The 25,094-nt window shown below is 39.6% G+C and overlaps 1 protein-coding gene across 1 annotated transcript; it reads left to right on the forward strand.

The window, feature by feature from the left end:
* Nucleotides 1–7,966: 7,966 nt before the first annotated feature.
* dalrd3 (DALR anticodon binding domain containing 3) lies at nucleotides 7,967–19,396 on the forward strand. Its single transcript, XM_058390111.1, has 13 exons — nucleotides 7,967–8,380; nucleotides 9,419–9,723; nucleotides 9,841–10,136; nucleotides 11,225–11,283; nucleotides 11,570–11,671; nucleotides 12,021–12,085; nucleotides 15,205–15,263; nucleotides 15,382–15,464; nucleotides 15,650–15,776; nucleotides 16,780–16,838; nucleotides 16,945–17,061; nucleotides 17,224–17,292; nucleotides 17,552–19,396. The coding sequence occupies exons 1-13, from the start codon at nucleotides 8,144–8,146 to the stop codon at nucleotides 17,669–17,671; spliced, it is 1,698 nt and encodes a 565-aa protein (XP_058246094.1). The 5' UTR covers nucleotides 7,967–8,143; the 3' UTR covers nucleotides 17,672–19,396.
* The last annotated feature ends 5,698 nt before the right edge of the window (nucleotides 19,397–25,094 follow it).

A 25,094-nucleotide genomic window follows, 5' to 3' on the forward strand; every position in this document is an offset into this window, starting at 1 on the left:
TTAAAACAAGCTTCAAGCGATTTGAAAGCAGACAAGTCGCTGAGTCAATTCATAACCGGAAAATGAATACGCTGGGATCGACATAAGAGTTTGCATATTTAGATGGTGAACATTTTAATATGTATGAACCGTGTCAGATTTCCACAGTAGTACGCTCTTCCTCATTTAGCCTGCGGGTCTCGAGGGAACCAGGCTGCACCTTCAAAACCACCGGACTTTCCAGACATGGGCTTTGTACATACACACTCAGAGGACACACACACAAAGGGCAAACACACACCTGGACAGGTTCGGTTCAAGACACCAGGTGTGTCATTAAATGAAACATGATATTTAACTGATTTTTTTTTTTTTTGGTCTAAAAGTCTATTCACACGAGACCCCCCCCCCCCCACCTGTAATGTTCAGATAAACGGATAATTATGATAAAGCATCTGGTGATGAGAAGAGATGGAACTGATTGATTTAATTCGTTACAAAAAATTGCAATTATTAGTCTATCGCTGCAGTACTGCATGAACAAAACATTTCAGGATGTGCGGTCATTGATCATCAATGATGTGCTTTATTTCTTACTCGTATCGCAACTGTTTGGTCACAAGGTGTTGATTTTCTATCACAGCAACTTTGTCAATAAATCAAATTGTAGGTTTATATTAATGCGCTCGTACTGATACCTGATCGTTTCCATAGTAACAACTCCTTCACGGTGACTACTATAATGCAGGATCTAAGCCTAATAATGAATTTATTGTAATTTAACAAAGATATCTACTCCTTAATAAGGTTTAGTAAGTGTTCTGTACGGAGCTGTGTATTTCATATTAATATTAATGGAAGGAGCCTGCAGTTTCAGCACTTTGTAACAAAAGGAAATGCCCAACATTGGCACAAGTCATTAGCTCAAAACCTTAATAAATAAATACGTGAATAAATAAATTACATTTAATTTATATTGAATTGAATTGTATTTTATTTAACATATTCTTACGCAATTTCCCCCTTGCACCAAATGACCAAATGTAGTCACTATGACAGCTAATGTTTTGCTACCGTTTTCTTACATTTAGAAATATTTGAATAATATTTCTAATGTAGCAGCCTGGGATAGTGAAGTAGTCCATAAAAATATGGTAGAAAAAAAACAAAACAAAATTGCAGGTAGAAAATAAAAAAAAATCTGTAAGCAACAATTATCCATGTCTTTAAATATAATTTATTTATATAAAACGAAAAATTATAATGCATATTTAAATGCTTCTAAGCGCTGCTGTTAATAATGTTATCTCTACAGTACACTGTAGTATAATTACACCAGCAGTATACACACGTAAAAACAGAGAAATTATTATTATTATTATTATTAAAAGTGCTTTATAGCTATTCTGAGATATTCACCACTGACGAGATGTGTACAGACGTTACACAGAGACAGTTTTTTATATTCATTTTTTTTGTTAGAAAATTTGTCAGTTAAAATGGATTAAATACTCAGACTATCTGCCCCTGACTACAGCAAATGAAGGAGGCTTTAATTCTTCTTAACCGGCCATTTTCAAGCTAATAGATCTCAGCATCACCCAATTCTTTGCTGAATAAGAGCTGAAATGTCTTTATTTTATTTTATTTTATTTTATAATTTTCTTGCATTACTATTCTTGTTTCTGGAACGAATCCACATGATAATTAGTAAATATTGAATGAACAGAATCATCCTGTATCGCGGACGCTTTCTCACCCCGGTGCTTGGAAAATCCCTTCTTCTGTAAATTTTAGTGTTTTCCCGGCTCTCAATAGAACTATTTCAATTTATATGAATGCACTCGTTTCAAAACCTCAATGTTTCTTTTCACGGGGATTTACATGACGGACAATCCACATAATCTAAGACTAATAATAAGTGGATTAAGAATATAATTTAACAAAAAACCTAATATGGTTTTAGAAATTTTCTCTATGAAGATGTTTGTGTTTAATAATAATAATATGAAAGAAAGGAGTCTCCTGTTTCAGCACTTTCTAACAGGTTTCCATCACAGGAAAGATGAGGCAGTCCTAATTAACGGCCCTGTTTGAGCAGGAGGTTTCATGTATAAATATTTTTTACATTATACAGTTTATTCTTTAAGGGAACGGTTTTATTCGAAGTGACTTCGAGCCCAATGCAACTATACAGAATTGTAGTTGAAGACCAGTAGTGGCAGTCCTGGTGTGTAAACGTCATCCAGTAAAAAAGTAAAGAACTGAAGGCAAGAAGTCTTTATTATCGCCACATATACATTACAGTACAGTGGAATTCTTTTCTTCATGTATCCCATCTAAGGAAGTTGGGATCCGAGCTATGATGCAGTGCCTCTGGAGCAGAGAAGGTTAAGGACCTTGCTCAATTGCCCAACAGTAGAGTGTGGTGGTGCTGGGGCTTGAACCCCAATCCTCAACCCAAAGTCTTAACCACTTGAACCACCATTGCCCTTAGGGGTTCCTCCAGGACCAGTAAATGTGATTAATTTTAAAGTGAATCTTTATTACCCAGCTATCTGGTACAATTTAGCCGGCAATCACTGAGAAACTGAGGGCCAACTGTGTGTTTGTGATGTGCATTTAAACCCCACTACCATGTGTAATGTGTGGAAATTTTTCCAAATGCCTTTTAGCTTACAAATGAATATATATCTCTGGACGCAAAGAAAGGAGTTATAGGTAAGTGTAGCTCACTGATGAGCAACCACTAACATCTCCACTACGTGCTACAGGAAACAGTATATTTGAATTACTTTCTATTTGAGGTTCAAATAAACCATCAACCCAAACTACAACTAGCTTCCCTAAAAACCTAACCCTAAAACTGAACAAAGGAGACATCTTTACAAACACCGTCTCAGAATAAACACTAATAATTTAAAACAGCTTGAAGTAATGAACCTTGTACAACCCATGCTATTGTATACAGTAAGCCATGGTCAGTAAAATAATGGAGATTGTGTGGTCAGAACTGTTGTAGGGAATAAAATATGTCAGTGCAAGCTGTTATGGAAAATGATAGGGTGGTGTGATGTCATCTTAAATAAAAAGAAAAGTTACTATTAGTGTCAAAACGTTGAATATTTTCATGTGCCGAAGTGTTTTATTCCTCTTATACCACAGTAATAAGTCAGCCATTACAATTTATTAATGAACAACACGTCATACTCTTAGGACATAACCATTAAATGTGTAGCATCTGGAAAACAAGTTACATTTCCTGCGATCACTTGTGTTGTTCCCAAACCACGATCTCGCACCTTAACTAAGAAACCAAAAAGCACAAAATCCTCTTTCCTGAATATTCTCCTGCGGCTGCAAGCTTACTGAGCCTTACAAAGCACTGGACACTGTCCATAAATATTAAACAAGCATAAGTTTTCTTTCTCAAATAACGACCAGCTCGAATCCATGTATTATTAGGCTTAGATAACATGAGGCGTCCATCATACACATCTCTGTACGACAGAATTAATAATGTTTTAGACAAAAAGCGATCTGAATTACAGCCGGATCTACTTTCTGAGCTGAAGATTAATCAGCAGTTGCTTACCAATCAGATCTGAGAATTCAAAGGAGATGTGGTATGAAAGTAAAACCGGTCTTTAAAACATTATGAAAACCAGTCAGCTGACTGGTTTTCTGATGGGAGAAAAATCTGAAGTAAAAATCTGAAGATATCTCAATGCAAATACAATGCAAAGAAAAACAAAACAAAACAAACGATCAAGTGTGATCATAGCTATTTACTTCAATGCAACATCAATTTTTTTTATTTTTATTTATTTTTAATATCCATTCATACTAGCTTAGTAACCGAGTATGCGAATGCCACATTACTAACTGGATATAAATGGATTTTGGTGGCATGGATTTATAATAAAATGTTAAAAAGCAAACACAAGCTGCATTTGAATGTGAGAAACAACCAGACTATTCCTTAACCACTGATCTGTCTTTGTTTCATGTGTGTAAGTAAGGCAATCATTCTCTTCAGAACAAACCTTCTCCACACTGGAACAATAAAAGGAAGGAAGTCGATTTGAAAAGCTAAAATCTGAGAAGTTTTAAGGACCTAAAGGACATAATGGATGAGAAAGAGGAGAGGGGCAGAGGAAGAGATGGATGGTGGGAGTGTCTGTGGGCAGCCCAGTGAAGAAGTGAAAGTGAAAATGTTTCTCAGATTTCTGAAGAGGAAGTGAACACTTATAAATACTCACACATATTCACATGAACAGACAGAACTGAGCAGCCCGGGCGAGAGAGAGAGAGAAGTGAGAATGGCCAGGACGGGGAAGAGTTGTTGTACCTTCAAGGTATCTTAGCACTTTTTATTTCATTGTATATTTCTGTGCTGTGTAATGTTTTTGCTTTATATATATATATATATATATATATATATATATATATATATATATATCTTTTGTTGTGTTAGAGATTCTCTTGTCTTTTCTCTCTAATTTGCCAACACAAGCATTTCCCTTTCGGTTTTCTTCACGCTTGTACGCATTGCTATTCAATTTCATGAGCTTCTGCTTTTATTTGCTTCCCTACAGGAACACAGAGTGAGTTGCTTAAAGGAAAAGTTAAAAAAGAAAAAAAATTCATCCAAAAGGGCGAGCTTGAACACTAAGAAAAGTTTCATTCGTCCTAGTTGAGCTTTTGTCCCTTGTTGTTTTTCTAATTTGCGAAGTGAAAGTAAAGGAAGTGTATGTACAGGGAGACTGTGTGTAAATATCTGAACCTACACTGAAGCTGTACAAAGCTGTCCATTTCTAACTAAGCCTCCTTATCATTTATTCCTTCTTATTGTGTCTTTCTTAAATCTGTCTGGTAAACTGTCAGACTTCAGCTGAGATACTGCCCGTGTTATAGTGGTGTGTTTTTGGTAGGGAAACAGGTTTTTCAGGCCCCCCCTGACTTTAGATGGAAGAAGATAAATAAACAGGATTGGCTTCATCCATGAAGCCACTGACGCCAACAACGATAAAACAGTCTAAAGAATGTTTGAGCTTTAATCAGATTTTTCAGTTTGTTTCCTACTGAGGTCTCCTCGCAAACAAACTGCTCTTAAGGTGGACAGCATTATGTGCTGTGGAAAGATTATGAGACGGGACACTCATGGTGGACAGGGTTATTTGTAAAGTACTGGAAAATGTATGTAAGGTTTTGTGACTTTATGATTTCTTGTTTCTTCAGCTTCATATGTCGTGAGCTTCGAACCTGGACCCTTTCCTCCCCGCGGCTGGGTGGTTAACGGAACCCATAATGCAGCTGATTGGTTCATTAACAGCTGGGTATGGCTTCCGTTTCCCACCTTTCCAGCAATAATGTGAAATTTCTACAATCTCAATACTACATTCCTTGTGTTCGATGATAGTAGCTGAGATAAGCTTGGCCTCCATCTATACATGTTCTGTGAGTTAAAATAGTATTATGGAGTATAATAGACTTAATAATGAGGTGAGATGTTTTTTTTTTTTGTCAGTGAGAGTTTCTTTAAGTTGCTGTTTATTTTGCATGTATAAGAGAAGAAATGATAATGATGTCGCTGCAGAATGACACGTTTTCTCCCGGATTGCCAGATATGCTAACCGCCACCGGGAACTTCGTGTCAGCCAGCAGTGATATCCGAATCTATTCAATTAAAAGGCCTGGTGATCAAAAACAGTATCCGGGCATCTCAAGACAAAAAAACCCCCAAATAAATAAAAATAAAATGTCGGAATTATGATATTTATGCTGTTTATTAAATAATAAATAATGTAGAACCAATGTCATGTATCTCCCTTTGTTTTTTTTTTTTGGTCTCTCTCTCCCTCACACACACACACACACACACACACAGAAGTGGGAAGTAACAATGTGCAATCACTTTTGTCTACTTAACTCAAGATTTTTTTTCACGTAATTATTGTGACTTTTACTCAGATTTTAAAAGAAAATCACCACATCACCACATTTGTAAAGCTACAGTTGACTTTTTAGCATCAGACAAAGAATCAATCTAAATTCCTACCAAATCTTGACTATAATACTTATGTTACACAGCAAGACTTAGACCTAATTACCTTCACTCTAATCTAGCTATCTATCTATTGTTGCAACTATTAACAATTATTAGTGACAGTTAGCTGTAAGCATAGCATTTGTATAATCAGAGTTATTAGCATGTTAGCTAACATTTAAAAGATTAGCAGTAAAGACTTAGCTCTTGCTGCTTCCTTGAAAGGGGCAATAATTTACCTTGACTAAAACCATTCCCTGATTTGAGTCAGGGGTCTTTTTGCTTTCTGAATCTTTCTTGTATTTTTACTTTCATTCTAAATGCGCAGGTTCATACTTTCTTACTCCACACATCAAACCATCCTGAGGCTGAAAATAAAATTGTTTTTTTTCTTATATTGCTTCATTCTCTAATTAGAACTTGAATACATTCATTCTGTTAAGCATCTGATCAGAACGTAATGGTTTAGAATGGTTTCTAAGAGGCCACATATTTTTCATGCAGATTTGTCTATTGTGTTAAACACCCCAGAAGTCTGTTAGGTCCATTAAACCTCCATTACACCACTCTTTATTACCCAAGGTTACCATTAGAGTCCATAGGACTCTTTTGTTTTTAATTAACACAACACTGGTGTCTGCTAAACCACCCGGTTTGTTGACTTTATGATTATAACACCATGTAGCGAGAAATGAAGAACATTTATAAACCATTGTAAAATCACCTAGAAACAAACATAAACCTCTAAATGTTGCCATGTTTTTTCAGGACATAAACTATGTCTGCTGTTGGATCATTCACATTATATGGTTCAAATCTGTTAAATGGTAACTGCAGGCCAACTCGCCTTCTGGTTTAAACATTAGACAGTAAGAGTTTAAAAGGAGTAAATGTGTAAAACTGCCAGGAGTACAATCCGAAATAAGAGCAAATCAGTTCAGTTGACTGCATCCAAATCATTTGGAAATTTTACAAAATATTTTGTTCTATACAAATTCACATTTAAGTGCTAAGCCTGCTTTCTCTTTTTGTTCTTTGTTCTTTATATGTATCTAAATCCTTATAGAGACTTATGTAGGGTGTATATCCATCATGAAGGGGATTTGGGATTTAACCCATCACCGTGAGCACTGATATGAATGCAAAAGGATTGTATAGTCTTTGCCTGAACAACAAGACTGGGCCCTTGAGCAAGGCCCTTAACCCTCTGTGCTCCAGGGGCGCTGTATCATGGCTGACCCTGCGCTCTGACCCCAACCTCCAAAGATGGGATATGCGAAGAAAAGAATTTCACTGTGCTGTAATATATATGTGACAAATAAAGGCTTATAACTTATAACTTACTTATAAAAAATAACTACGTAAATTTACACTACAACTCATTATGAGACATTAAATGGTGGTTTGCGTTCAATTAACAAAATATCTTGAATCAAACCACTGCCAAAAACATGTCAGTAGGTGCACTGGCTGTACTGAAAGAGTGTGTGAATGTCTGCATGTACATCCCTTTTGGTGTATTCCCACCACATTCCCAGCATTCCTGGGCTCCTGATTCACCACCATTCTGAACTAGAATAAAACCATTACTGAGGTTTAAAGACTGAAGCTTACTAATTTGAAGGAAACAGACTAATTACAATATATTACAATAATTTATTGTTCCAAAAGGTGTGAGGTGTTTATATACCAAATATCATGAGATAAGTGCCTGTGCTTGGAGTTTCAGTAGAATTGTATCTACAGAGTAGCTGAATTATACAGAAAAAAAACATTATGTATACTTAATACAGTTTGTTAACTAGCTGATCTTTAAAGAAGAAGAAGAAGAAGAAAAAGAAGAAGAAGAAAAGGAAGTTTATAACACATAATAAAAACACGCCCGAATCCTGCCACAATTAAGATGGCGTCCTTCCAGAGCGTGTATGTTTCAGTGAAATGTGCCGTAGTAGAGCCTTTTACCTTACTACAAAGTTCCGGCTTCAGGGATTCGCCAGTGATCGATGTGCGAGGAAAGGAAAGCGCGTGGGTGTCCATTAGAGGCCTCGTAGATATAATTAATCACACCAGGGTTTCGGCTGAATGGTTATTATGTTCACGCTGTGAACGCGGTGAATGATGGAGACTGCGGAAACGGCGCCGTTCCGGATCGGCTCCACTGTACGGGCGCTGCGGTGTGCTCTGCGGAGGGAAACCGGACACGAAGCCGAGTCCGAGCACACCGAAAGCGGGGAGAGGAGCACCAGCGAGCGGGACAAGCTCTGGTTTAAAGAGAGCAGCGCCAAAAACCTGCGAAACCGAGACTTCCTGGCGCCCAACACGGTCCTGGCCACGCTTTACTCTGACGGACAGGTGAGGTTCAGTTTGTAAAGGCATGTGTTACTGCTGCCATGCTGTTTATCTGGTTTAGTAAGGCAGTGGGACTGATAACAGTTGACATTGCTTTTATTGACCCAAACATTTGAACCCTGAGGCGGATGTTTTCATCTCTCCACTGTCCTCAAAAACCCCGGACAAATCCTCCAAGCACACAATGCTGCAATAATAAGTCATTTAAGGCAAGACACCACAGGTAGAAACGTGATTTTTGGTTACTTATTTCAGATTTTTTTTTTGCATCTATAATCACATAGCCTCTTAAACTGCTTGAGTAGATATGTCAAGAAGTTGCAGCTTTAAGCTCCTCCCACTCTGCACAATTACCTCATAACATACTATACACTGATCAGGCATAACATTATGACCACCTAGCTAATATTCTGTTGGACCCCTCTTGCTGCCGAAACGGCCCTGACCCATCATGCACTGTGTATTCTGACCCCTTTCTATCAGAACCAGCATTAACTTCTTCAGCAATTGGAGCAACAGTAGCTCGTCTGGTGGATCGGATCACACGGGCCAGCCTTCACTCCCCACGTGCATCAATGAGCATCAATGTCCCTGGTTCACCACTGTTCCTTCCTTGGACCACTTTTGATAGATACTGACCACTGCAGACCAGGAACACCCCACAAGAGCTGCAGTTTTGGAGATGCTCTGATCCAGTTGTCTAGCCATCACAATTTGGCCCTAGTCAAACTCGCTCAAATGCTTACGCTTGCCCATTTTTCCTGCTTCTAACACACTTGCTGCCTGATATATCCCACCCACTATTCAGAATTACATATATCTGATTTTTGATGATCTGCCTAATCCCTGGATAGGGCTTTCAATCAGTACTCAGACATGGAATAAAGCATATCACAGTCATAATTGTCATGTGAATTCTAGTCATTTATTTTCATTCCAGTGACTTATTGACATTCCACTGACAGTCTCTGAAAAGCTCACTGTGTCATGGTACTTAAAAGGCCATTATGCGTCCGTATGTCTGTATGTGTCCGTTTGCAGGTTCCTCCGGGTATTCTTAGGCGTGTCCTCTCTCTTCGTGGAAATGGTGTGCTACCGCTTGCAGGATGTGACATCACAGCGGAGGGGCTGCGTGTAACAGTGGACCGTTGCACAGTATTCCAAGGCGTTCTGTGTGGGATAAACGCGTACCTGAGACCTGCCACTCAAAGACAGGGTTGTGTTGTTATAAACTGCCCCGCACTGCATGCCAAACAAGCTCTGCCCACTCCAGACACTTTGACACTGGGGCAGCTCCGCACTGTCCTTATCGCTGACCACCTTAGAGCAGTGCTCCTGAGACAAGGGTGAGTAAACCTGTGTGTGTGTGAGAGAGAGAGAGAGAGAGAAAGAGAGAAAGAGACGTAGAGATAAAGAGGTATAAGTAATAAGTCTCTTGTGTGTTTCTGAAATCTTTTTTGCAGTTACTCTGTGTCCTTCTGTCCTGCCCTGCCTGAGGACAGCGAAATCATCAGCTTCCTCCGAATCCTGGGCATTGATTGGCCGGCAGCGTCTGTGAGCTGGAACAGTGATGAAAGAGAAGAAAAGATGAGGAACGCCCTGGAGAACTGTTCCTACAGAGAGACAGATGGAGAGAGAGGGAAGAGGGCGAGTAAGGGAGAGGATGGAGGGATGACTGAGGAGGTCAGGATAAACCTGAAACGAGTGATGGAGGATGTAGAGCTGCAGGGTTATGACCCCACTCTTGGCACCTGCACAGGTGAAGACAAGTGTGTGTGTGTGTGTGTGTGTGTGTGTGTGTATGAGAATGTAGTAAATACACTTAACTTCAGACTTCCAGCTATTTCATTTCCATTTTTTATTTTTTGCTCACACTTTTGGACACACTTCACATTTGTGTTAGATGTCATTAGTGTGAGCTGATGACTTCCCTGAAACAGCCCACACACACACATTATGAAATCAGTAAGCACAATTGCATCATCCACATTCATCAAATGCCAAAAAATCACTGTATTTACAAGCCAATCGACATTTGCAGTGGCTATAAAATGAATAAAATGTCTGCACAAGCGTTCTTTGCACTTTCTGTTTTGGGGAAAATGATCAGGTCCGCTTCATGACTGCATGAAGGTGAAAGAAAGCCGGATACTTTTGCTGCTTCTGCACTTATTGTTGTCACTTCAGCTTGGGTGTGGGAGAGAAGGCATCACAGATCTCTGTAACCTCATGAATTTCAGAGCGTTACTTCCCTTTACAGTCACATGGCCATGTGTCAGATACTGAGAGGTGATAAATTAAACGAAAACTTATTGACTCTATTCTCTTGAAGGGTACATTTTATTTTTATTTTTGCATGATTTCACCTTTATGTTTTGATGAAACATTTCTATTGTGTTAGTAAGATGGTACTTCATATGATATGGCACTTCACAGTCACCAGATCCCAACCCAACTGAACACATATGAAAGATTTTAGACAATGCGTGTGTGGTTGAGTTGGTCAGGGCAGGCAAAACTAGTTATTCAGCCACCATCATGGAGATTGCCCTCTCAGTTATGTTTTATGTAAGGATAAGGATAACATCCAGCATAGATCTAAATGCGTTTGACAAAAAACTGAAGAGTTTTTATACAGAAAAAAAAATGCAGGTTGCCAGGTACTCTAACCTCCTCTCTTTACTCCATGTTTAATTTAATCCTGATGTCATTGCATAGGATTCCTTCTTAAATCTGCCATGCTGAAAAAATCCAGACTATAAAAGTGTATTTAAAATACTTTTTTTGTCGCCTGTGTTTGTTGGAATAATAAACGTGAATCTTCTTCTTTCTCTCTCTCTCCTACAGTGCAGCGAGAGGCACTTTGTCATCTGGCTCAGCTGGACAGAGCGATGGACGACTTTCCTGTGAGTCCCACATATCAGCTGATATATCATTACATATTTCTGTTTATTTATATATTCATTCAAATTGCACTGTGACAAACGTTATAATATTAGCCCTGCACTTGATCACGTTTCATCATATATTGCATTAAAAAATGCGTGTAGCAAAATGTATTTGCTTACAATTTAGCCGTAAACTACTCCTGTTGGACCTGGTTTACTTTGTCAATTTTTTTGTATTTATTAGCAATTGTAGATCTGTGTTTGTGCATTATGGTTGATCTGTAGGACCCTGTCCTTCCTGCAGGCATCCACAGCTACAGTGCTGCACGTGACTTCCTGTCAGGATGAGTTCCGCCAACAACAGACGGCCATGCTTTGGAGAGCTACCAGCGCCATGGCAACGCAGGTTTCTCACACGCTCACAAAAACACTAAAAAGAGGAATACTAAATATTAATGCACAAAAAAGGAACTTCGTATCGTCAGGCCCTGTGAAGCTACACAATCACATGCACACAGGCATCACTGGTTTCTCCATCTCTATTACACACGCACACCTAATTTGTTTTAGCTTGTTAAAATAGCACACGTACAGTATGAGTAGAAGCCTGTGAAATCCCTCATGTGGTGAGGTGTAATGTTTACAGCTTTTACTTACACTTAGCTAAGAAGATGATCTTTGCTGGAACATTAAAGAGTCAATTAAAACATACTTTATGCCAGTTTTACACTTATTTCTGTCTGTCTGTCTGTCAGAGGCTGGTAGTGTGTGGTCCAGTAAAGACTCCAGGCACTCAAATGAACGCAGCTCAATACCTGCAGTAAGTTCTACACTATTCTATACATACAATCTTACTATATACACCGAACATTATGAGCAGTGAGAGGTGACGTGAATAACTCTGTTTATCTCCTCATCATGGCACCTGTTGTGGGTGGGATATATTAGGCAGCAAGTCCTCAAAGTTGATGTTAGAAGCAGGAAAAATGGGCAAGCGTAAGGATTTGAGCGAGTTTGACAACGGAGAAATTGTGATGGCTAGACGACTGGATCAGAGAATCTTCAAAACTGCAGCAAAACCTACTACATAGGTGCACTATGTAGGTATATTACAATTACTGACTCAAGCGCTGCTGCATTATTTGTCACACACCCTCCTTCCTGTCCAACATTAAAAAAAGGACTGGACCACTGCTGACCTGATGTTATTCGATAGGTGGGCTGTTCTGCAGTCATGGTGACATGGTAGTGTGTGTTGCACTGGTATGACACATTGTAATCGATAGCTCGAGACTATAGCACAGTTTTTGTTTGTGTTACTCATCCTCCAGCCCTTCGTATAACCGGATGCTTTGTGCTTGTTAAACAGTTCTCAGTCCCAAGAGGCTTAAAAACCACAGCTGTATTACTGCACCTGGTGCATTCGAGGCACACAAACTACCATAACACTTCCACGTCAGTGTTACCATTGTGCTGAGAATAGTCCACCACCCAAAGAACACCCGCTCTCCAGTGGTCCTGTGATGGAGTATTTCCACTGATCGATGGGGTAAAGCTAATGAGAATACCAGCAGATAAGCTACAGTTAAATCTACCTATTGAAATGGCTAGTCAGTATAGGCGTTTATACTCTACCTCACATGTATGTATGTATTGTGTTTATATTAGGGACGTGACAGTGTCTGTATCTGTATCTGTTTAGTACTCTATATCCGTATGTGTATCTATATTCAGTATTTAACTCAAAGTGAGTGTAACCTAAACCAAAATGGTTTCTTGTTGTGGAATTATGTATGTATTCTACTACTGTGCACCAGAAAAGCCCCAGAACTAGAAATACCAGCATTGTCAACAACGTCTATGAAATCTGGCTGTGACAAACCGCCCCAGACCATTATCCCTCCTCAAGCCCCAGACCATTATCCCTCCTCCAGCCCCAAACCATTATCCCTCCTCCAGCAAACATTACTGTTGGCACTATAGTTCTCATCATCCTGGCATCCCCCTAATCCAGATTTGTAATCCCCCTTCTTCACTCCGACTGCTCGTGGAGAAGCATGATCTATCATGTCAGATAACATATTTCCACAGTCCTGATGCACAGTTCTTGCTCTGACATTGCTTTCAGAGCCAGTTTGGATCTCTGCACTGAGACATATAAAAGGAAATGGGGAAATTCTTACATGCTACACACTTCAGCACTCTTGTCAGTTTGCATGGCCTGCTGCTTTGTGGCTTCGGATATTGTTCGACATCTCCATTTCACAATAATAGCACTTACAGTAGACTGGGGGACAAATGTCACAAACCGACTTGTTACAGAGGTTCAGTTCTATGACAGTACCACGTTTTAAGTCAGTGAGGTTTTCAGTAGGAACTATTCTACTGCCAGAGTTTGTCTACGTAGATTGCATGGCTAAGGTGTGGCTGAAACACCTGAAATGAATATTTAGTAGGGGTGTCAATACTGTTGGCCATATAGTGTGTGTGTGTGTGTGTGTGTATGTATATATATATATATATACATATATATATATAAATTTATATATATATATATATAGATATATATACATATATATATATATATATATATATATATAATATATATATATATATGTATTCACTTACCTGCCTTGACTCGCATATGAACTTAAGTGACATCCCATTCCTAATCCATATGGGTCAATATGACGTCGGTCCACCCTTTGCAGCTATAACAGCTTCAACTGTTCTGGGAAGGCTGTCCACAAGGTTTAGGAGTGTGTTTATGGGAATTTTTGACCATTCTTCCAGAAGCGCATTTGTGAGGTCACACACTGATGTTGGACGAGAAGGCCTGGCTCTCAGTCTCCGCTCTAATTCATCCCAAAGGTGTTCTATCGGGTTGAGGTCAGGACTCTGTGCAGGCCAGTCAAGTTCCTCCACACCAGACTCGCTCATCCATGTCTTTATGGACCTTGCTTTGTGCACTGGTGCACAGTCATGTTGGAAGAGGAAGGGGCCAGCTCCAAACTGTTCCCACAAAGTTGGGAGCATGGAATTGTCCAAAATGTCTTGGTATGCTGAAGCATTCAGAGTTCCTTTCACTGGAACTAAGGGGCCAAGCCCAGCTCCTGAAAAACAACCCCACACCATAATCCCCCCTCCACCAAACTTTACACTTGGCACAATGCAGTCAGACAAGTACCGTTCTCCTGGCAAGCGCCAAACCCAGACTCGTCCATCAGATTGCCAGATGGAGAAGCGCGATTCGTCACTCCAGAGAACGCGTCTCCACTGCTCTAGAGTCCAGTGGCGGCGTGCTTTACACCACTGCATCCGACGCTTTGCATTGCACTTGGTGATGTATGGCTTGGATGCAGCTGCTCGGCCATGGAAACCCATTCCATGAAGCTCTCTGCGCACTGTTCTTGAGCTAATCTGAAGGCCACATGAAGTTTGGAGGTCTGTAGCGATTGACTCTGCAGAAAGTTGGCGACCTCTTCATGCTATGCGCCTCAGCATCCGCTAACCCCCCTCCGTCAGTTTACGTGGCCTACCACTTCGTGGCTGAGTTGCTGTCGTTCCCAAACACTTCCACGTTCTTATAATACAGCTGACAGTTGACTGTGGAATATTTAGGAGCGAGGAAATTTCACAACTGGATTTGTTGCACAGGTGGCATCCTATCACAGTTCCACGCTGGAATTCACTGAGCTCCTGAGAGCGACCCATTCTTTCACAAACGTTTGTAAAAACAGTCTGCATGCCTAGGTGCTTGATTTTATGGAATGGAAGTGATTGGAACACCTGATTCTGATTATTTGGATGGGTGAGCGAATACTTTTGGCAATATAGTGTATATATATACAGTAATAGACAAATAATTTGATCTATCTATGTGTGTGTGTATGTGTGTGTGTGTGTGTGTGTGTGCACCTGCACATAAATTCTCTTCAGATTAAGAAGAGCCCAGATGAAAGAAGCTTCCGAAATGAAATATGGAGAGCAAGTGGAAGGTAAGTGCAGGTGTGTGTGTGTGTGTGTGTGTGTGTGGTGAGACAGGAAGTGAGCTCAGTGTGTGAGGTCTGTGCAGGAGAGCTACATGTGTGTGTTTTTTTTCTGGTGACCTTGCAGGACAAACCTGGGATGACATCATCAGAGTGATGACTTGTGCCACAGTGCGGTTTGAGCTGCTTTCCACAGCACACACTAGCCCTGTGAGTGTGTGTTTGAGCACATATGCATGCATGTCTGCACGCACTAGAGACGTCCAGTAACTCTTTATCGTATGACCTACGAGTATGTATGTGTGAAAGTTTGAGGTTGTATTTGTGTATTGTATATTCACATTTAAGCTTTTTATAGCAGTGATGACTGTAATTTCTGGATGATGTCATATTAGGTGACTCTGGATGTACAGCGTGAAGTGGGCGTGTCCACAAAAGGTCCCAGGGGAGGAGTCTTTGTTATGTATAACTGTGCAAGACTACACACGCTGTTCAGCAGCTATGAAAAAGGCGTACAGCAAGGTGAGGCACACACAGGGCTATTAGAACTATTAGTACTGTTTCAATACTATTAGAAAATGTAGTCATATTTACATTTTTGAAGGCCATTTAAATCAAAGTTTATTATCCAAAAAATTCTTTGTTAAATCGCTCTTGTTGCTTCATACAGGAAAAGAAGGTTAGACATAGGAATACACTATTTTCATTTTTTTTTAAATACAGTAATCCCCCGTTTATCGCTGGGGTTACGTTCCAAACCGTTCCAAAATCCGCCACCTCCAAATGCTTTTTTTTTTTATTGTTTAAACCGTAAATTACCCTCCAACACTCTTTAAACACACACAGAAAACATTTGCAAGCATATAGCAAGATGAATTTTGGGTAAATTCCTAGAAATATCACATTTATAATTAGTACTGTATGTACGTATGTTCCTTGCCAGAAGCTTTAGATGGTGCCGAGCGTTTGGGCAACATAATAGGGCATGAAGAAAAAAAAACGTAAAAATACACAGAACAAAAGCAAACACTCGGGACAGTGACACACGAAGAACTGGGATGCTGGAGAATTTTGCTTTATTTTAATTAATGTTTATATTTTGTAATTAATAATTATATATATTTTTTATTAATAAATTACCTTATTTCAACATAAAAACAATTCACTATAAGGTTATACGGAGAAAATCTGCAAAAAAAAAATTAGTTATGTTCCAAATAAAAATCCACGATATCCCGGGACCGCGATATATGAACCGCGATATAGCAGGGGACTACTGTATATTTTTATTTGTATGCTTTTTAAAATATTTTTTTATTTATTAAATGGTTTTTAAAAATATTTTAAGGTATTTGGAGTCATGTTTTATGGCCCTGTGGTTTTATTATGAATTACGATCTCAGATACGATCCCATTCATATCGTGATGAATAGAAAAGTATTTGCTAAATATCAGCACCACATGCCAATGTAAAACGTGTTATATTTGCCATTATGATGTGAAAGACCTCACGACTGTTCTGCAGGCATCTACCCCGAAATCCCTGCAGGCACAGAGCTGGATTTTTCCTCTCTAAAAGAAGAGGTAATTCAACATGCCATTGATTTTTGTACAGAGCTCTAAAGAAATTATTTTAGGAATCCGTTAGTAAAATGCTGCAGTCCTAACACTAAAACTATGTCTCCACTAGGGGGAGTGGCTTCTTCTTTTCAATTACCTCATCCCATTCTCTGAGCTTCTGGACCAATCAGGACAGACGCTGGAGCTGGAGGGGGCGGGAGCCAGAGTTAATTTAAGAACAGAGCAGGTTTGTGTCTGTTGGATTGTGCTTATGGGACTGAAAACACCACTAGAGGTGTACATTTTGACACTAACATATGTTGTCTTCCATTTTTATGTTAATTGAGGAAACGAATACATAGGCAGTACCGAATTTCGTTCAGTTTGCTCTTTCTGTTGTATTGTGCAGGTCTGCAGATTCCTGGTGTCTCTCAGTAAAGACTTTAGTTCGTATTACAACAGAGTACATGTACTTGGGGTGAGTCTCAGTGTGTGTGTGTGTGTGTGTGTGTCCATGGGTCTGTCTGTACTGACAGCATGGAAACGTTAAGTAATGTAATTTAAACAGTTCAAATGGAGTTCAGTGACATTAACCTCCCACCCTTTCTCGCATTGTCACCCTTTTCCTCTCTTTCTTCCCATCTCTGTTTACACTCTCCATCTGCTTTGTCTTTTTTTTTTTTCTCTCTAACCCTCCTTCCTTGTTTGTGCCCCTGTCCTTCTGCCTCACTCTGCAGGAGCCGTTACCTCATCTTTTTAATCAGATGTTTTGCCGGTTGTTGTTGCTGAAGGCTTTGAGGGAACTTTACCACAGCGCCTTGGATTCTCTAAATCTGCCCCCGATTCCACAGCTATAGCTCTGAGTGAGACGACCCCACCAGTACATCGAAAGGAACAATCCATACATAGAAACGTGCCTGAAATGTTTAAGAGTAACTAGGAATGTACCTGAAAAGTGTTGCAAAGCTTCCACGATCACTATAAAAGCCACCAAGAAGTATTAAACAAATTTTCCGTAATTGAACCTAACTTCCTCAATTTCACCCAAGGTACTATAATACTTGCTTTGGTTCCCAAAGTCCGTAAATATTTCTCATCTTCCAAGCTATAGTCTTTATTTAAATGCAACTAATAAAGTACGAGTTTGAATTAGATATTCTCTACAGAAACCCCATAACAGCCACTACACATGATCTAATGCTGTAATAAATACTGCACCGTAACTGTCTTTTCTCCTTGTTATGTGTTTTCCTTTATACCACAGCGCTGTTGTGCTCCTTTTTACTAATTCCATGTTTCTATAGTAACAGCTCATTTACAGGGACTTGTTATGGTTCCACATAACCAATATAAAGTGTAACAGATTCCTACATGAGTTATATATTTCAAAGAAAATGGTCAGTTCGTTGATACGGTGCAGTTTTCTGTATATAGAGCTTTATTTAATATTTATGGAAGGAGTCTATAGTGTCAGTGCTTTGTAATGGTCAGTAAGCTTCACCTACAGGAGAGTCTTCAGGACAGAGGACACTTTTGCACCTTGTGGATTCTCAGTAACATAACAAGCTGCATGTTTTTGGTTATAATTAACTTCAAGATGGAAGAGGAAGAAAAAGCCGTAGTCTTTAAAATTTCCCCATTCATAGCTTTCATTTCACCTCAGAGGTGCTGCAACTTTTTCATAACTCCTACCATTGTTTTGTACTTCTTGGTGCTTTGTCATGTCAATACGTCGTCCAACGCGTGGTGTACGAGACCTAAAGACGTAAACGCACACTGTTCAACAGTCTCAGATGTTTGTTAGAAAATGGGGTTTAACTAATGCTTTGTATTAAGCTTTCATTAACTAATGTTATTTAATGCATTCGTTAACATTAATCTTCAGCTTCAGCATTATTAACATGTTATTAATAATTAATAACATGCTATTGCGTTCATCAGTGTTTTTGATCGGCTGTGTTTTATTCAGTCCATGACTAAAAATAAAATCCATGTATAAATTTGCAAAATGTAAATTACAGTTCCTAAATGTTCATAATTTCCTGGTGTAAATACTGGAACTTGCTTTTCAGCCTTAGTTCCAGGTTTTTGTCACATCCTCAAAAGCTTCACTATGATCTTCATTTTACTGATTGACTTAAGTGTAGAGAAATGGAGGAGGCGATTATTTTGTTTAATTGGTTTAAAACGTTAATTTAAAAATGTTAATTACTATGATAATGTGTTTATGATTTATTAATGCTGAAGGTCATGGTTTGTTCATGCTAATTACTGTGTTAGTTAATGAAGCTTTAATGCAAAGCATTACAGAGTTTTATACAGGCATGAAAGTCACACACTGTGGAGCAACTTCATCATCATCATCATTAATCCACACTTTACAGCTATTCACGTGCCATAGAGAGTAAATGCCACTCTGCCTGTAGTCTGGCTCTGTATATCTGTCCCAATACATGTCATCGTTCTGTGTGTTTGTATGCACATGTAAAGAGAGAGCTAAAAAGTCTTTGTCAGTTTAAATGACTGTATTATTAAAAAGAACAATCAACTCTGTTTTAATCAATAAATCTGTGTTTATCTCAGGATTTTTGAACGGTTATTCTTTGGTTATGTAATGGTGGATTCGAGGATGTGTCAGATATTGGCAACACTGGAAGAGTTCAAGCCCTGATAATGCCAAATTCATCCAAGGCCAGGAATCCAAGCGAGCAAAACTGGCCGTGTTGTCCGTGCGAGAGCGGTGGCATACTCTCTCTCTCTCTCTCTCTCTCTCTCTTTCTCTCTTTCTCTCTCTCTCTCTTTCTCTCTTTCCCCTGCCACTCACAGCCTATCATGGGCTATCATGAAGCCATGCTTGCGGATAGCCATTTCCTCCAAATGTGTTACATCGCCTGGAGACGCAGCAATTGGTAAAGATGTAGCTGGCTTCATGTGTCTTGGAGGAGGTGTGTTTTATGCTGTAATTGAGAAGAAGTTACAACTTGTAACTTTCTGCCTACAACTGATAAAAGCCACAAAAATTGTCCCCTCAACTAGAGATTTCAAGTCATTAACATGGGGTAGTCTTTTCAACTACTAGTTCCTTCCAGTTTACAGAATGATGTACATGATTTACAAATAACGTGCCCTCACTCGGTGAAAGGTGAAGTACCTATAGTTTGGCTATAGAGTGGTTATTACACAGACATAGTCCTTAGTTATAACACTCACCACCATAATCACTATTATGACTAAAATTAGCCAGCTACAGTTTTCTTAATGCTACTTGCTGTCCACTGTTGTTGCTGTGCTGCAAATCTAAGCCTATCTTGCTAGAAGGTCACTACAGTAGACCAACAGCCACTCAGGCCTGTTTTATTACAATTTACAAATTAACATTTACGAGACACCATGAATGAATGCAGCATTAGCTTACCTGCTCCCACCTCCCCCACCCCTACTTGGTAACAGCTGTATGGAGACTGATGGGTGGGAACTGGGCAAGATTCGCAAAATCATCCAAATATTGGCATGATTTAGTCTCTAAAGGTTAATAAGTGGAGTTGAATTTTTTTTTTACTCCTTGAGACATTCACCATCCCCTTGCATCACCACTTTTCCTGCAGATGTACAACACTCCCGTCGGCCACAGAACCTGCGGTGGGTCAACAAAAGTTAAGTCTGCATTACAAAGAATATACTGTCATGACATCATTTTGGCTTGTGGCTAAATGGTCAGATCCTTAATCTAGTGGAATATTTTGCCTTCCCAGAAGACTGGAGTAAAGGAGGGGCTTCATGTGGGATATGATGTTCAACAAACGTGTGGATTTGATGATCAGGTGTCCACAAACGTTTAGCTATGCAGTTTGTGTTATTTACTAGTAATAAGTTAAAAAGTCTATTGGATATATAAAGTCAGAATAAGTCTCAACGCAACTAGATTAACTATCCAAATATTCTCTCCTGCTTATGAGCTAGTTTGTCTGTACAAAATGTTCTAAACTGGAAAAGATCACATAGTGTCCATGAGTCACCTAACAAATGGTTTTCCTTTTAAAGACACAATATTTGTAATCTTTTACACAGCTGACCAAAAGGATTTATTATAGTATATATAAGCTGCTGTAACACAGGAAATTTCCCTTATGGGATCAATAAAGTATATCTATTTAATTCATTTGGTTTAAAATCCAGGTTCTAATTAGTCTTCTTAATATCTGGTAATGACTTTAATTCGGATTTGAGATATCGTCATCTCTTGAACAATCAGCTAACTGCAGACACCGGATAATGATCATGTTATTAGTGTACACTTGTTTATTAGGGTTGTGTGTGTATTATTGATTAGGCTGGAACTGATGGTGATTAGACACTAATGATCTCTGACTTAAAAATGGATTACTGGATATGTTTCAGGCTTCACACATAGTTACAGTGCTCACTTCCTATTTCATCCCTCAGTAGCCTATCGACTGGTCAAACGCTCATCAGAAAAGAAACAAGTGAGAGAAGAAGCCGTCATTGTCAGCTCCAGTCAAAAAGTAGGTTTGTGGGGGTTTTTTTCAAGCATTTTTTAAAAACTTTCTCCAACTTGAATATTAAGTATCTTCAATGTGGTAAGAAGCTGTTTGTGTCTCTGCATGATAACTATAAATATGACTCGGAAATAGGTTGAGAGATTAGCAGACTGGAGCTGGAGGAAACGTCTCACAGTGATAAGTGGAGGGGGGGGAAGAGAGAGACGAGAGTCAGAGGATCACCGACTTATTTCACGCTCCTCATCTTCAGACACACTGAGCTGCTCAGGTGACCGCAATAAAGAGAACACAAGCTGGCAAGCAGAACTGACAACTTCCTCTGTGGGTGTGTGTTTGTGTGTACATGTGTGTACGTGTGTGTGTGTGTGTGTGTATACTGACTTCATGCCAGTTTTCACTGGCAAAGTTCCACACTTCCATTGCTCATTCTAGTCATGTAGTGAGTTTTTTCCCCCCCAGGTGTTACTGGAAGAGAAATAGCTATTGTGTACTAGAAGAGCATGTAGTTTCATACTGATTTCTTTTTTAAAGTATGTGAGTAGCAGTGCTTTCTCACATTTCTATGTTCCCTGGTTCACTCCTGAGCATGGGTTATTTTCTGAACAGAAGTTCTCCCGAAGAACTGCAAGTCCCTAACCTGGATAAAGTGGAAGTTGCTGGGCTCTAGAAAAATAAAATATTTCAGCACCAGAATCACTAAACACGTATAGAAGCATTGAATATTTTTCAGTTGAAATCTTTTCAGACAGTGCAAACAAAATCCTTTGGAATTATGAATTTTGATCAGGTTTTGCGTAATAAAAAATTCCAATATTATTGGAGGCTGCATGTATAAATATAAATGAACCAATATTAGCTATAAAATATCCTAGAATAATTAAAATACACTGAGTAGATCATTGCCTGTGGTTAATGTTGTGTAATATCTCGCCTTGAACACCAGAGTGCAATCTTTACCCCCTCCTTTTCTCTCGCTCTCATGCTGTTGTGCTTTGGGGACTGTTAACCTGTCAATCATTCCCGGAAGGCCTCCTTTGCGCCGAGACAAAAGAAAAGAGAGCGAGAGAGAAATCAAGTGTAGCATGAAAGCACAAAGCAGGAGACGGAGTACATGCTGTAATCGCTACAAGCGAAACTGGCATCTTTTGTAAAGGGAAGAGGAATGGATGGAGGGAGATGAATGGGGTCAGAGATGCCCAGGAGAACGAGCCCAGTCTTTGTGGTTGCCAGCGAAGGGTAGAGATGCAGAAACAGGTTTGTAGGGGGAAGTGTGCACTGTATTGATGTGGTTTTAAGTGCTGTGGACAACGCTGACAGCGTGAGAGGTAGAGAGAGGAGTGGGCTAAGCGGGAGGTGGAGAAAGGCGGGGCAACTACATGTAATGGCCACATGATGATTGTGTGTGTGGCTCACAAGGAAAGCTATTTTTCACTGCTGTAGTGACTCACTGAGCTGCTCACAGCACTGTGTAAGGTTACAGAAAGATGCAGTGATATATGGGAAGTGTCTGTGTGTGTGTGTGTGTGTGCGCAGTGTTCATCTGCTCACCAGAGAAGCCAATTATAAATTGGGATGCTATCATGTGGAGTGTTTCCAGCAGTTGAAGGTGAGCTGTGCGTGGGTTGCCTTGTAACTGAGAGAAAAGGATCAACTGAAGACTTTGTGCTTTCTATTTCCAAACGGTTGTTTGGTGACAGCTTAGGCTTGTGACAGCTTGAATCATTTATTCTGGATGATTTTTCTCCATGGGAGTACCTGACAATCTTACAGAAGCGTTTATTTATTTTCACTAAGCACTTTATCCCCATCAGGATGCTTTCTTGGGCGTGAGGCGGGAATTCATCTTGCTTGGGACGCTAGTTGTTTTTAGTGCACCGAGCACACACACACACACAATTGACTTACACCTAGGGGAAATTAAGCCTAGCTAATTCACTAATTGTATGTTTTTGGAGGTAGGAAGAAAACTGGAGAACCCTGAGAAAACACCAGGAGAACGTGCTAATCTTCATACAGACATAAATCTGAGCACAGGTTCAAACCAAGGAGTCTAGATCTGCACTCTTCATTGCTGGCCGGTAGACAAGTAGCGTAAATTTGCATATTTTTCATACAAGATAGAGCTGGTTGATGCATAGTTCCTCTCTGAGAGACTTGTTTTACACTGGGTCACCCAAATGTGTAACATTATTGGGTCACTCAATAATGTTATTTCTTCCATTTCACGTTTTTCTATTATTAATTCCCCCACATAATTATTATATTAATTAGCATATTGATTAATTTCCTTGGGTAAGATGTTGCAAATGCTCCTATTTGGCAACCTGCTGAATAGCCCTGGTGTTTTTCTCATGAAACAAACAGTCTGTTAAAGATTCTTTGGAAAGTTCTTGTTCTAGTTTTACAAACAACATTTCCTGAAGGGAGAGCCTTGGTTGTGGATGAAACCTTTGTTTTATATTGAATATCAATTACCCACGTTCTGTGAAAGCATTTCGCAGTTCATGAATTGAGTGAAGTCAACATGTGTCACAGTAGGCGTGTGAAATAAATACTGCCTTAACAGTACAAAAGGTTGTCATGTACCCTTTAGGAACGGCTTTTCAAATGCCGAAAGGCTTCACTCTATCCGACTTGTACTGTTCTAGAGCTGAGTGATTGACATATTGAAGCTTGTGTGAGATAAAATGACAGTATGAGTGTGTGTGTATGACTGAGCTCACACACTATTAGATCCAAGACAAATATCCCTCAGCAGAAGGTGTGATTGAGGGAGTGTAAGGAGAGAATGTGGCATGTGGGGGTTGGTGGTGTTGAACAGCGATGGACAGATTTAATCAGATCAGTGCTTCATTCAACAGCTGTCACTTCCTCCACTGTCTGTCTCGCTTTGGCCAATTCTGAAGTGATCATGACTATGCCCTACTTCCTCCGAAGGCTACACCCTTCGCAGTGAGAATGGTTAAGTGTCCTCATCGGTAGAGAGCAGCGACTATTTGGAAAGCCCTTGAATGGAAAACCAAAGCCTATGTCTCAGTGTTGCACAATCACAGACATGCATGGACACATACTGTATAAGTGTCTGGATTTAGTTGTAACTTCTTCTATCTTCTGGAAAGTTTGTTCATTGTCATATACAAATCCACAGCTTTGGGTTTATTCGCCAGATCACTCATTTTAATTACATTTTACTCTTATCTAAATGTAATGCGGCACCACGTTGGTGAAGAGTAGCCTTGCTGTCTCACATTTCACAGGTTTCTGGTTCAATCCTGAGCTTGGGTTACTGTCTGAACAGAATTGATCAGGTTCTTCCTAAGAACTGCTGGTCCCTAACCTGGATAAAATGGGAGGGTTGTGTCATCTAGCATAAAACCTATGCCAAATCAAAAAAATCAGATTGGGTGCTCTGGTTTTCCCTGATCAAAAACAACTCGATCATCAGCTACATTTTTAGCTAAACTTGCTGGTTGCTACAGCCATTGTTTCAGGAGTAAAAAGCATCTGAGAAGCAAAGTGTTCATGGATTTCTGCCCACAAAAAACGTTCGCCTAATCTTTCCTCTAATTTAGGCTTGGCCATTTCCCAACCTCCGGCCATTTCGGAAAGCGCTCTTTGATGTAAAGTTTTTGAACACTTGAGTTTCATACAAGCCTACAAGGCTCTGCTGCAGGTGGTCCTTCTCAGAAATGCCCCGGGTTTTCTCTCCGATCTCTCAGCTCATTTCCTCCCTCATTTCTTCCATTCAATTTGAAAACTG

Source organism: Hemibagrus wyckioides, linkage group LG05, assembly GCF_019097595.1.
Source record: "Hemibagrus wyckioides isolate EC202008001 linkage group LG05, SWU_Hwy_1.0, whole genome shotgun sequence".
In the NCBI taxonomy this organism is placed as follows: Eukaryota; Metazoa; Chordata; class Actinopteri; order Siluriformes; family Bagridae; genus Hemibagrus; species Hemibagrus wyckioides.